The sequence below is a fragment of the Pristiophorus japonicus genome, chromosome 8 (genome assembly GCF_044704955.1).
Source record: "Pristiophorus japonicus isolate sPriJap1 chromosome 8, sPriJap1.hap1, whole genome shotgun sequence".
Taxonomy (NCBI): Eukaryota; Metazoa; Chordata; class Chondrichthyes; family Pristiophoridae; genus Pristiophorus; species Pristiophorus japonicus.
In genome coordinates, this window is record NC_091984.1 from 131,573,721 (window position 1) to 131,588,345 (window position 14,625).

Consider the following 14,625-nt stretch of genomic DNA (forward strand, 5'->3'; position numbering starts at 1 on the left):
AGTCTCTGAAGCCTATGCTGTACCAGTAGACTGTGGACGGTCCAACCATACACTTATGGAGGTAGTGGTCAGGATGCCAGTCATGAGTGAGACATCCCGACCAGCACCTGTTTACAGAGTGGAGAATATAGGGGTCATTCAGGCAGGAGCACACATTTCTTTCACAGTCGTAAAGTGGGAGCACGCTATGACAGGTACTGACCTCTCCGGGTGCCGGAGCTGGGTGCACATGTAATACTGTGCCCCCAGCACTTGAACGCCTATGCAAGATCACAATGCGGGTTTAAAGCTGCTGGCGCACGGCCTATCAACTGCACTATGGAGGCGATGACCCAAGACCAGGTTCCTCCACAAGTGGCATACATAGCGGGTGGGACATATTGTGTCACCACCAGAGTGCTCCACTATCAACATGGACCCCACATCTGGTGCCCGGTGAGAGAAAGCAGTTTCTGTTTTAAACCCGAGGCAGAAGTTCAAGTGGTCCAGGAACAAATATTACCCATTCCTGAACCCTCTACCAATCACCTCACTGTCAGGAGTAATATAACAAACCTGCAAAATTACGTTGCACATTTCGGGTATACAATCCCCTCTCTGCCCGAACGTCTCACCGCTCTGCTCAAGGCAGTGGAAGTGTCCCAGAAACATTTCTACATGCTAGAACAGTGCAAGTTGGGAGGGAAATCACAGAGATAAAAGTTCCACCCTGGTGGGTTTGATGGAGAACATAGAAGTCCCTCCATGGATTCGGATTGCCTCCCATACTCTTGTTTTGTGTCAGCTTGTCATTGTAGTGTATTTACTATGGACTAGTTGCAGGAAGAGGAAAAAAGGCCGCCGATCCCGGCACCAGAGGGTATTCGATGTGCCCTGAATAGGCTCGAGACATGTGTGTGGAGGGAGGGAGTAAAACATGGAACAGAGATATGAGGTACGACAGTACAATCACAGGGATTTCTATTTAAATTTAAAGTCCCAGACCACCTGCTGTTCAAGCTCAGGGGTTTGGGTTAACAGGGAAATATTGGGCGTTTAAGTATTATTTTGGTTTTTCCGTATAAAGTGCTGCATTTTATTTTGTATATAAGTGGTGTGTAACCTGAATGTTTGGTTAATGTGTAACCGACCTCCTGGCTGTAAGATACGCCTCGGGGAGTGTACTTTAAAATTTTGTAATGTTTGAGTCTACTCCGAAAGTTTGTAATGTACCTTGAAGAACCTTGACCATCATTTTCCAGTCCTCTTTGGATCTGGGCATGGTGCCGGAGGATTGGAGGACTGCTAATGTAGTACCCTTGGTTAAAAAAGGAGAAAGGGATAGGCCAAGTAATTACAGGCCTGTCAGCCTAAGCTCAGTGGTGGGAAAATTATTGGAAAAAATACTGAAAGACAGGATAAATCTACATTTGGAAAGGCAAGGATTAATTAGCGACAGTCAGCACGGATTTGTTAAGGGAAGATCGTGTTTGACTAATCGGATTGAATTTTTTGAGGAGGTAACCAAGAGAGTCAATGAGTGCATATGATGTAATGTAATGGATTTTAGCAAAGCTTTTGATAAGGTCCCATATGGTAGACTGGTTGTGAAGGTTAAAGCCCATGGGATCCAGGGAAAAGTTGGATCCAAAATTGGCTTGGAGGTAGGAAGCAAAGAGTAATGGTTGATGGATGTTTTTGTGACTGGAAGGATGTTTCCAGTGGGGTTCTGCCGAGCTCAGTACTGGGTCCCTTGCTTTTTGTGGTATATATCAATGATTTAGATTTTAATATAGGGAATATGATTAAGAAGTTTGCAGACGACACTAAAATTGGCTGTGTGGTTGATAATGAAGAGGAAAGTCATGGGCTGCAGGAGGATATCAATCTACTGGTCAGGTGGGCAGAGCAGTGGCAAATGGAATTTAATTCAGAGAAGTGTGAGGTGATGCACTTTGGGAGGAAAAGGAAAGGGTATACACATTAAGCGGTAGGCCACTTAATAGTGTAGATGAACAAAGGGACCTTGGAGTGCTTGTCCACAGATCCCTGAAAGTAGCAGGCCAGGTGGATAAGGTGGTTAAGAAGGCATATGGAATGCTTGCCTTTATTGGCCGAGGCATAGAATATAAGAGCAGGGAGGTTATGTTTAAATTGTATAATACTTTGGTTAGGCCACAGCTGGAGTATTGCGTGCAGTTCTGGTCACCGTATTATAGGAAGGACGTGATTGCACTAGAGAGGGTGTAGAGGAGATTTACTAGGATGCTGCCTGGAATGGAGAATCTTAGTAATGAGGACAGATTGGATAGGCTGGGTTTGTTCTCATTGGAACAGAGGAGGTTGAAAGGAGACCTCATTGAGGTGTATAAAATATTGAGGAGCCTGGACATAGTGGATAGTAAGGGCCTATTTCCATTGGTAGAGGGGTCGATTAACATCTGTAGTGGGGAAAATGCTTGAAGCTATCATTAAGGACGAAATAGCGGGACATCTAGATAGGAATAGTGCAATCAAGCAGACGCAACATGGATTCATGAAGGGGAAATCATGTTTAACTAATTTACTGGAATTCTTTGAGGATATAACAAGCATGGTGGATAGAGGTGTACCGATGGATGTGGTGTATTTAGATTTCCAAAAGGCATTCGATAAGGTGCCACACAAAAGGTTACTGCAGAAGATAAAGGTACGCGGAGTCAGAGGAAATGTATTAGCATGGATCGAGAATTGGCTGGCGAACAGAAAGCAGAGAGTCGGGATAATTGGGTCCTTTTCAGGTTGGAAATCGGTGGTTAGTGGTGTGCCACAGGGATCACAACTGTTTACAATATACATAGATGACCTGGAAGAGGGAACAGAGTGCAGTGTAACAAAATTTGCAGATGACACAAAGATTAGTGGAAAAACGGGTTGCGTAGAGGACACAGAGAGGCTGCAAAGAGATTTAGATAGGTTAAGCGAATGGGCTAAGGTTTGGCAGATGGAATACAATGTCGGAAAATGTGAGGTCATCCACCTTGGAAAAAAAAACAGTAAAAGAGAATATTATTTGAATGGGGAGAAATTACAACATGCTGCGGTGCAGAGAGACCTGGGGTCCTTGTGCATGAAACTCTTTTAGAGTCTACCTGCAAAACATAAACATTAAACTGTGCCACCCTACCTGGGTGACACACCAGACATTTACAAGGCCCTTTTTTCCTTTTTTTGTGTTTTTTTTTTGTGTTTTTTTTTGTGTTTTTTTTTTTTTTTTTTGGCACTAAAATCACAATTTCTCCGGTGCCCCCTATAAAAGGGAAGGGGACACTAAAAGCACCGGCAATTAAAACAAATTAAACTTTAAAACGTAAAATCAAATTAAAATTTGGTTGCCGGGCGTGATGATGCACTCCAGTCCCTCCGGTGCCCACCTCTCGCGGAAGGCCGCGAGCGTACCGGTGGACACCGCGTGCTCCATCTCCAAGGACACCCTGGACCGGATGTAAGAGCGGAAGAGAGGCAGGCAGTCAGGTTGAACGACCCCCTCGACCGCCCGCTGCCTGGACCGGCTGATGGCACCCTTGGCCGTGTCCTTGTGCATGAATCCCAAAAAGTTAGTTTGCAGGTGTAGCAGGTAATCAGGAAGGCGAATGGAATGTTGGCCTTCATTGCGAGAGGGATGGAGTACAAAAGCAGGGAGGTCCTTCTGCAACTGTATATGGTATTGCTGAGGCCGCACCCGGAGTAATGCGTGCAGTTTTGGTCACCTTACTTAAGGAAGGATATTCTAGCTTTGGAGGGGGTACAGAGACGATTCACTAGGCTGATTCTGGAGATGAGGGGGTTACCTTATGATGATAGATTGAGTAGACTGGGTCTTTACTCGTTGGAGTTCAGAAGGATGAGGGGTGATCTTATAGAAACATTTAAAATAATGAAAGGCATAGACAAGATTGAGGCAGAGAGGTTGTTTCCATTGGTCGGGGAGACTAGAACTAGGGGGCACAGCCTCAAAATACAGGGGAGCCAATTTAAAACCGAGTTGAGAAGGAATTTATTCTCCCAGAGGGTTGTGAATCTGTGGAATTCTCTGCCCAGGGAAGCAGTTGAGGCTAGCTCATTGAAGGTATTCAAATCACAGATAGATAGATTTTTAACCAATAAGCGAATTAAGGGTTATGGGGAGCGGGCGGGTAAGTGGAGCTGAGTCCATGGCCAGATCAGCCATGATCTTGTTGAGTGGCGGAGCAGGCTCGAGGGGCTAGATGACCTACTCCTGTTCCTAATTCTTATGTACTTATGTTCTATTACAAGGGGACATAGTTTTAAGGTGGTTGGTGGAAGGTTTAGAGGGGATTTGGTGGTGGGGAGGGGCTTCTTTACGCAGAGGGTGGTGGGGATCTGGAACTCGCTGCCTGAAAGAGTGGTGGATGCAGAAACCCTCACCACTTTTAAGAGATGGTTGGATGATGGCACTTAAAGTGCAGTAACCTGCAGGGTTATGGACCAAGAGCTGGTAATTGGGATTTGACTTTTTGTTGGCCGGCGCAGATGTTAAGTACTGCAGGGAATCGAATACGGCCAGGGTAATCTCCTGGACTAGTTTCGATCGCCTGGATCGGTTGGTGAGGAATTTTCCCAGATTTTTTTCTCCCTAAATTGGTCTGGGGTTTTTATCTGGTTTTTGCCTCCCCCAGGAGATCACATGGCTCGGGTTGGGGTGGAGTGTAGAATGTTTTAGTGGGTCGCAGTTGTGGTGAGGCGGACTGGTTGGGCTGGGTGCTCTTTGTCTTTCCGTCATTGTTCATAGGTTTATATGTAACCTTCAGGGCTGCTGACCGAGGGCCGTGTGGCTCTTTGTCGGCCGGCGTGGATACGATGGGCCGAAATGACTTCCTTCTGCGCTGTATTATTTCGATATTTCTATATTTTTGTATGTTTTTAACCTCTGACGCCTGTAAAAGTAGGCTATACACCTGCTTTTATCAGGTGCAAGAATTTTGAGGACATTTGGTGGCCAAGATATGGGTAAATCCCGCAATCTTGCCCTTACGAATGTCCTCACTCACGATATATGGATGATCTGTCAAGCTCCAGCATGTCAGATCGGAAAAGCCGTTTTCAGCACATGCGCATTGTGCGCTGTAATCCTGCTTTTGCGATGCCTTCCTGGGTTCATACACACTCCGTACAGACCCGGGGAGGCCGGGATTTCAATGCCTATATCATGTTTTTTTTTTAAATTCATTTGATGTCTCGAGATATTTTTGGGGATATTCCCATTCACACTTATGGGAATTCCGTACATACGGAATCCCAATAATCATGAATGGGGATTCCCTTCTTTGATTGGTCCGGCCGGCCCATTTAATCCCAGGGGTGCTTGCGAACCGCCTGTGCTCCTGGGACACGTGGGCCTCTACACAGGCCTACGCATAGAGGCCCTGGAGCCCAAGAGTCCATGGATCCTGAGGCAGAAGGTAAGTCTGTAGATTTTTTGATGGTTGGAGGCATCCGTCTGCGAGAAGCCTCCGACCGTAAATTGGGCCCCACTAATGCAATCCGACATAAGTCTAACCCTTTAGTCTTGTAAGCAGAACTGGTCAAGGAAGTCATGTCATATGCAAATCTCCACTCTTCAAGTAACCACAACTCACTGATGAGTTCCTTGGTTAGATCAACTTGCTATTATATTTATTACTCATCGTTACAGGCAAATCGTGTTTAACCAACTTGATCGTGTTTTTTGATGAGGTAGCAGAGAAGGTTGATGAGGGCAATGTGGTTGACATGGTGTACATGGATTTCCAAAAGGCTTTGGACAAAGTGCAACATAATAGACTTGCCAGCAAAGTTGAAGTCCATGGAATAAAATGGTCAGTGGCAGCATGGATACAAAATTTTTGAAGTGATAGGAAACAGAGAGTAGTGGTGAGCAGTTGTTTTTCAGACTGGAGGAAGGTATACAGTGATGTTCCCTAGGGGTCGGTACTGGGACCACTGCTTTTCTTGATATATATTAATGACTTGAATGTGGGTGTACAAGGCACAATTTAAAAATTTTCCAATGACACAAACCTTGGAAGTATAGTGAACAGTGAGGAGGACATAGACAGGCTGGTGGAATGGGCAGATGAAATTTAACGTAGAAAAGTGCGAGGTGATACATTTTGGTAGAAAGAATGAGGAGAGGACATATAAACTAAAGGACACAATCCTAAAGGGGATGCATGAACAGAGATGCCTTGCGGTATATGTGCACAAATCGTTGAAGGTGGCAGGGCAGGTTGAGAAAGCGTTAAAAAAGCATACGGGATCCTGGGCTTCATAAATAGAGGTATAGAGTACAAAGCATGGAAATTATGATGAACCTTTATAAAACACTGGTTCGGCTTCAACCGGAGTATTGTGTCCACTTCTGAGCACCACACTTTAGAAAGGATGTGAAGACCTTGGAGAAGGTGCAGAAAATATTTACGAGAATGATTCCAGGGATGAGAGACTTCAGTTACGTGGATAGACTGGAGACTCTGGGGTTGTTCTCCTTGGAGCAGAGAAGCTTGAGAGGAGATTTGATAGAGGTGTTCAAAATCATGAGTGGTCTGGACAGAGTAGATAGAGAGAAACAGTGAATGGTGAATGGCAAAAGAACCAAAGGCGACACAAGAAAAAACTTTTTAACGCAGTGAGCTGTTATGATCTGGAATGCACTGCCTGAAAGAGTGGTGGAGGCGGACTCAATCACAGCTTTTAAAAGGAAATTGGATAAGTGCCTGAAGGAAAAAAAATTGTAAGGCTGTGGGGAAAGGGAGGGGTGTGGGACTAGCTGAGGTGCTCTTGCAGAGAGCCAGCACGGGCTCAACGGGTCAAATGGCCTTCCGTGCTGTAACCATTCTATGATTCTATGATCGTAGCTGGGGCAATTCTATTGCTCAACTTCTTCTTGCCCACCTTGCTTATGGCAGGTTGTCCAGTTACCACCTTAACGGGACATCTCCTTTCATCCTGGTGGGAGGTGTAGGCCCGTGCTGCCCACTGGTCAGTGAAGCCCTCTGGTGTAGGAAAGCCACAGTCACGAATACTGTTTCCTCTCTCAAACTCTTCACAGACTCCATCTCCCTCATACACATAACAGAGGCTGGGCTCCCCTAAAGAAAGAAAGGCATATTTGAATTTATATACAGCACATGATCACATATCCCAGCAATGTCTCGAGCCACCTGGCATGCAATGAATCAATGGGAATTGCAGTAACGATTGCTCTGTAGATAAACACATCACCCAAATTGCACACAGAAGGATCATACAAACATCAATGAGATGACTTGAGACATTTTTGGTGGCGATGGTTGAGAGCACAACGCTGGCCAAAGCACAAGGAGTTGTCCCTGCTCTTCTTCCAACAGTGGCATGGGATCTTTAACATCTACCCGAATCACCACAATAGGTGCCTTAGTTTAATTTTGCATCCAAAAGACAATACTTCTGACAATGCAGTAACTGCACTGCAATGCTAGCCTGGATTAAGTAATTTAGACCTGCTGAAAGACTTAGCCCACAATCTTCTGACTCAGAGATGGGAGTAGACCAACAGAGCCAAGGTGGATCTAACATTACCAATAAGCTGCAGGACACAGAATTAAGCAGGAGTCACTGTCATTTGTTAATCTTTCAAGGCACAGTCCTGCCGCGCACTTGTCCCCAACCTGCCGAGCGGAGCTGGAGAACGCTGGTTGGAGCCTGCAGTTCCTGAATTGCTCACGTTTATCCCCCTCTACAAATCATGCCTCAACTTCAGCCAAACAGTCGTGGTGAGGCAACGACTCGGCAAAGAAAGGTCAAGAAATGGACGGGAACAGTCATTAGCTTCAAGCGTGCTCAGGCCATTCGTTGGCTTGCAGCAATAGTGTGTCATGTTGGAGCGGACTTCAGCTGCAGAAACACCATAAGACACAAGGGGGTAGAAACATAGAAACATAGAAACATAGAAAATAGGTGCAGGAGCAGGCCATTCAGCCCTTCTAGCCTGCACCGCCATTCAATGAGTTCATGGCTGAACATGAAACTTCAGTACCCCCTTCCTGCTTTCTCACCATAACCCTTGATCCCCCGAGTAGTAAGGACTTCATCTAACTCCCTTTTGAATATATTTAGTGAATTGGCCTCAACTACTTTCTGTGGTAGAGAATTCCACAGGTTCACCACTCTCTGGGTGAAGAAGTTTCTCCTCATCTCGGTCCTAAATGGCTTACCCCTTATCCTCAGACTGTGACCCCTGGTTCTGGACTTCCCCAACATTGGGAACATTCTTTCTGCATCTAACCTGTCTAAACCCGTCAGAATTTTAAACGTTTCTATGAGGTCCCCTCTCATTCTTCTGAACTCCAGTGAATACAATCCCAATTGATCCAATCTTTCTTGATAGGTCAGTCACCTCCAGCTGAAACGGGGTGCACCTACCGTTCTGGCGGCTGCAATGGATGCGGCGGCCAATCTGTCGAAATTCAGCTCTTTGTGGGAGGGAGGGAGGGTTTTGGCCGGGCCAGCGGCCTGGCACCCGGAGGGGGGGGCGGGGGCCAATCTGCCTGCTGGCGGCCCGGCCGAGCCCGCGGCCATAATTGTCGGCCCGAACTGGCAGTTGGCCGACAAAAAAAACCATGTCGTCAATGGCAGTGCCACTTCCCCTTTAAGAGCGACTGCGCTGACCTTTCACAGAGAGTGTACCGACAGGGGCACCGGTCTGCGGCGGCGTCACTCCGGCGGGGCAATTTCAGGAAAGGGGCAATTTCGCGAGGGGGTCCCCGCCAGACGGTAAGGGGTTGGCGCGTGCGTGCCACGGCGGGAAAACAATTTACAAAATGGCGGCCCCTCCATGGAGCGTCGGCGTCCATTCCGCACCGCCTGTACGCGCCACTTGCAGGCAGTCAGAGGCCTTATCAGCAATTTCGGCCACAAGGTAAAATTTTGAAAATTGAGAGTAAAGAAGAGAGATCAGGGGAAACTTTTTGTCACACAGAGGGTAATAATTTTGTGGCAGTGAATAGCCAGTGATGGCCACTGCAACTTACATAGAATGCACAGCACACAAACTGGCCTGTGCTACTGCTTATGCTCCACATGTGCCTCTTCATCTCACCCCATCAGCAAATCCTCTTTTGTTTATCTAGCTTCCCCTTAAATGCATCTGACAACATACGAGGGCTCAAAGAACAAATGGGTGCATTCAACAGACCTAGTGAAAAGGTAGGTATAATGCATTTGCTTCATGGGTTTTTTGCTTAAGAATGCATTGCAACACATTGCTATTAAGAACTGGTTGGTTTATTAACAAAGCTTTAACAATCACACTGCACATTTACCAGTTCATCCACTGGGCTCACAACTGCATACCTCATTGTGGATAACCGAGACCCAACTGGGGTTTTATTGAGTCTTGTGGACATCACATGACGGGCTACGCCACTCATGATGCATCAGCTCTACAACTATTTTGGTAGAACGTTAATTCAAGTGCCCCCTTTTGTAAGGTCACAAAAAAACACAAATTAACTAAATTAACTAACAAACATTAAAGGGAACCTTGACAAGTCAAATTAAATTAACATCTTGTTCCCTGTTGAAATTATGCACTCCAGTCCCTCCAGTGCCCACCTCTCACAGAAGGCTGCAAGCGTACCGGTGGACACCGCGTGCTCCATCTCCAGGGACACCCTGGCTCGAACGTAACCACGGAAGAGAGGCAGGCAGTCGGGCTGAACGACTCCCTCAACCGTCTGCTGCCTGGACCTGTTAATGGCCACCCAGCAGCAGTTCGACAAGGAGGCTCTCCGACCTGCTCGCTCCCCTCCGCACAGGGTGCCCAAAGATCAGGAGCGTGGGACTGAAGTGCAACCAGAAATCGAGGAGCAGCCCCTCCAAATAATGGAAGAGGGGCTGCAACCTCGTACACTAAACATAGACGTGGAACATGGTCTCCTCCAGAGCGCAGAAATGTAACAAGCTCTACATCTCTTTTTGGGGTAAACAAAAATTAAACATTAAATCAAGTGCCCCCCGATCTGGGGGACACTCCAAACACTTTTCACGTGCCTTTTTTTTTTGTTTTTTTTGTTTTTTTGGGTGATTTTTGTTTTTTTGGTTTTTTTTGGGCAGTGAAACCATAATTTACAAGTGCCCCCTATAAAAGGGGAGGGGGACACTAAAAACCCGGCAATTAAAACAAATTAAACTTTAAAACATATAAAATCAAATTAAAATTTGGTTGCCGGGGGTAACGATGCACTCCAGTCCCTCCGGCGCCCACCTCTCGTGGAAGGCCGCGAGCGTACCGGTGGACACCGCGTGCTCTATCTCCAGGGACACCCTGGCTCGGATGTAGGCGCGGAAGAGAGGCAGGCAGTCAGGCTGATCGACCCCCTCGACCGCCCGCTGCCTGGACCAGCTGATGGCCCCTCTTGGCCGTGCCCAGGAGCAGTTCTACGAGGAGGCCCTCAGCCTACCTGCTCCCCTCCGCACAGTGTGCTCAAAGATCAGGAGTGTGGGACTGAAGTGCAGCCAGAAATTGAGGAGCAGCCCCTTCAGATCATGGAAGAGGGGCTGTAACCTCGTACACTGAACACAGACGTGGAACATGGTCTCCTCCAGAGCGCAGAAATGCAACAAGCTCTACAAAACTGTGAGCATATTTTCAGGTGCATACATTACAAGAGGGTTGACAACTAGGAAAAAGAGGCTCTTGGGCCTAATGAACATTTGCAGTTGCTGAAAGAAACAAACAACTGTATTGTTGCTGTAAGTGCCCAGAGGTGGGTTCACTTCATGGCAGAAACAATTCGGAGTGTTGAGACGGTGCCAGAAGCACGGTCGTTCAAAGGTTGGGTTTCTGCCGTGTGTGAGACCGAGCGCCAGTAAAAATGAAATGTTGGGACTCCGTGACACTTATTCTCCTGCAGGCTCTTGCTCAATCGCCTATTAATGGGTCGTAGCCTCCAGATGTGTGACTGCCCTTCCTATGGGCTCAAATTTGCCCAGGAGTTGCTCCGTATTTTTGGAGCAACTTGATTTTTCTGGTGTATCTTAAAAATCCCCATTCTGCACATTTAATTTGTGCCAGTGTAAGTGAGTTAGTTAGGATTTTTTTTTAGTTTAGTTTGTTTTCCAAAAGGGGGCGTTATCAGCCACCTACGCCTGTTTTGGCCATTTAAGCCAGTTTGGATAGCTAATAGTTGCTCCAAACTAACTTAGGCCAGCGTATGTGGCCACTTGTAGCCGCACAGAAAACCCTTGCGGAGAGTTAAGAAATCAGCGCAGGTAGCCAGAGATGGGGGGGGGGGCAGGGAAGCACAGAGGATCTTGCAAAGCACTAAACACCTCCACAACAACTAATACAGATCTTGTACTGTAACTTTTGCATAATTTACACATTCCACTATATAAAGCTTCATGAAATAGGCACTTTTTAATATAATTTATATCAGAAGACAAAGGATTTCATAAAACCATTTATGAATCAATTAGGGACAACTTTTCTCATTTGAGCAGCTTGTTCTTTTTCTAAATCATTTAAAGAAACTCTCCTCCTTTCCCCCCTCCCCGATCAAAACGCTTGCTCCCCCCTACCCCCTTCCCCCCTATCAAAACTCTTTCCCCACCTTTCCCACCCACCCCCAAAGTCTCCCTGCATCAACCTGTTTCTTGTAGCTCTCAGCAAGGTAAGGCAGGCCACTTGGCCAGAGATAGGGGCGGCAAACATCGGGTCAGGCTCACAGACTGCAGGACATGCGGAGAGGGCAAGGAGCTACTGCGCATGTGCGCAGACTCCACCACGCATACGGACAGCTACCGGCAATGTTTTCGGCGCGGGGCTGTAGCTCCGCCCCCCCACTGCACTATATGCGCCGTGCCAGGACCCGGGACACAGCAGAGCGGCCAGAATCGTAAGTAAGTTTTTTGGCGCACCTCGGGTTAGTGCACCGGAAAAGGGGCTGGGGAAATTTGGGCCTGATAAAACATACCTGCTGCCTCGGGAAACTGGTCATCTAGCGTGCTGCACCAATTATTAAGGTTAGCTTGTTCCAATGATCCATTCCCATTTCCCCATGTGGACTGAATGAAAGCAACAGTAGACACAGCGCAAGAATGGTTTTGATTAAGAGCAGTCACTTTTGTTTTTTTAATTGGAAAAACGCAACTTGTTTTTGAGAAGGCCTTACTAGAGAATGATGACTGGTGCTTACAGCACTCTCTGAACACAAAACAGAAGAGCATAGAACTCATTAAATCCATGCACTCAGTCTAATTAACAGTTACCTAACTAGCTGGTGTTTATTCAACTGATTTACATTAGATCAAGGCCACCAACACTTCACATCACTGAACCTTAATTAGACCCAGTCTTCATCAAAGACAGGGACTGAAAACAAAGCGAAGGAATGTAGGAAATCGGTGGGCAGTGTAAACGCCTGAATACATTCAGACCTAATTGGCATCTAACCTCTTTTAATGTGAGACACATGAGCACAAACCAGGCTATGTGCCAGCTACCCACTATGGAGAAGCATTAACCCCTAACTTAACCCTGCAAGACTTGCACTGCTAATCGAGAACAATGTCGCTCAGTCAGACCACAAGCCACAGCGCAGTGAAAATGATCAAAACTGAAATTGTGTCTAGTCCCTCGAGCAACCAGGAGGATTCCGGGTATCACAAACCGATGTTATTTATTTAAGGGTTACTCGGCAGCCCGTGTCCTAACTTGCACCAAGTCCCATTCACCCACCACCCCTGTGCTCGGTGACCGACATTGGCTCCCAGTTAAGCAACGGCTCAATTTCAAACGCCTCCATGGCTTCGCCCCTCCCTATCTCTGTAATCTCTTCCAGCTCCCCACCCCCCACCCCCCAAGATGCCTGCGCTCCTCTAATTCTGCCCTCCTGAGCATCCCTGATTATAATCGTTCAACCATTGGTGGCCGTGCCTTCCGTGGCCTTGGCCCTAAGCTCTGGAATTCCCTTCCTGAACGCTCCATCTCTCTACCTCCTTTAAGACGCTCCTTAAAACCTACCTCTTCGATCGAGCTTTTGATCACCTGCCTAATTGCTCCTAATGTGGTTCGGTGTCAAATCTTTTGTCTTATGATACTCCTGTGAAGCACCTTGGGACGTTTTACTATGTTAAAGGCACTATAGAAATACAAGTTGTTGTTGTGAATAAAAGCAGAAAATACTGGAAATAATCAGAAGATTTAATAATAATTCGGCATTTGCCATTTACAGCTTCTCTCGATCCATCTTTCGTTTCTTAACTTGTCTCACTACCACCCCCTTTTGCTTGCGTTATCATCCTTTTTATCATTTAATCAGTCCTGCCCTCAATCCTATCACAGACCTTGTCTTTTGTTATTTCCTCCCCTTCCCTATCTGTACTTGCTTAAAAACTGTTACATCTCTAACTTCTTCCAGTTCTAATGAAAGATCATTGACCTGAAATGTTAACTCTGTTTCTCTCTCCACAGATACTAAAAAGAAAAAAAGACTTGCATTTATATAGCACCTTTCATGACCACCGGACGTTTCAAAGCGCTTTACAGCCAATGACTTACTTTTGGAGTGCAGTCACTGTTGTATTGTAGGAAACACGGCAGCCAATTTTGCGCACAGCAAGCTCCCACAAACAGCAACGTGTTGATTGAGAGATAAATATTTACCGGGATAACTTCCCTGCTCTTCTTTGAAATAATGCCATGGGATCTTTCACATCCACCTGAGAGAGCAGATGGGACCTCAGTTTAACATCTCACCTGAAAGGCAGCACCTCTGACAGTGCAGCTTTCCCTCAGCCCTGCACTGGGAGTGCCAGCCGAGATTGATGTGCTTAAGTCCCTGGAGTGGGACTTGAACCCACAACCTGCTGGCTCAGAGGCAAGGGTGTTACCCACTGAGCCACAGCTTACACTTGATCTGTAGAGTGGTTCCACCATTTTCTCTTTTTATTTCAGATTTCCAGCATCTGCTATATTTTGCTTATAGTTAAGGAGAAGCTCGATAAGTACACTAGGGAGAAAGGAATAAAAGGTTTTGCTAATAGGATTAGATGACTTGCGGTGCATAAACATCGCCACAGATTAGTTGGGCTGAATGGCCTGTTTCTGTGCTGTACATTCGATGTAATTCTACATCATGAAGAAAGGTTGTAGAATGTTGACTTGTCCACTTTGGGAACGTGGAGATTGCAAACTGACCCAACTGATGTTTTCAAGTTTAGGAAGCGAACTGACAACGTTTATCCAAGCATATTGTTCATGATGGAAAATGATTCAAGTAACAAGGAGCAGCATTTAAAAACAAGAACTTACAAGGTTGATACCAGAAATGCGAGGGTATATGTTATCAGGAAAGGTCTGTTTTTTCTTGAAAAAAAGGCTGAGGGATGACCTAATAGAAGTCTTTAAAATTATGAAAGGCTTTAATAGTGTAGTCTCAAGAAAGTGTTTCCAGTTGTGGGGAAGAGCATAACTAGAGGCCATCAATATAAGATCGTCATCAAGAAATCAAATGGAGAATTCAGAAGAAACTTCTTTACCCAGAGAGTGGTGAGAATGTGGAACTCTCTAACCACGGGGAGTGGTTGAGGTAAAAGGTATTGATACATTTAAGGGGGAAGGCT

The 14,625-nt window shown here is 46.2% G+C and overlaps 1 protein-coding gene across 1 annotated transcript in view; it reads right to left on the bottom strand.

The window, feature by feature from the left end:
• Window positions 1-14,625, bottom strand: part of pappa2 (pappalysin 2) — a 586,487-nt gene that overhangs the window by 266,803 nt on the left and 305,059 nt on the right. Inside the window, exon 10 of the mRNA XM_070887395.1 lies at window positions 6,913-7,109. Within this exon, the coding sequence (XP_070743496.1) occupies window positions 6,913-7,109 (197 nt within the window). The remainder of the gene's footprint in view (window positions 1-6,912; window positions 7,110-14,625) is intronic.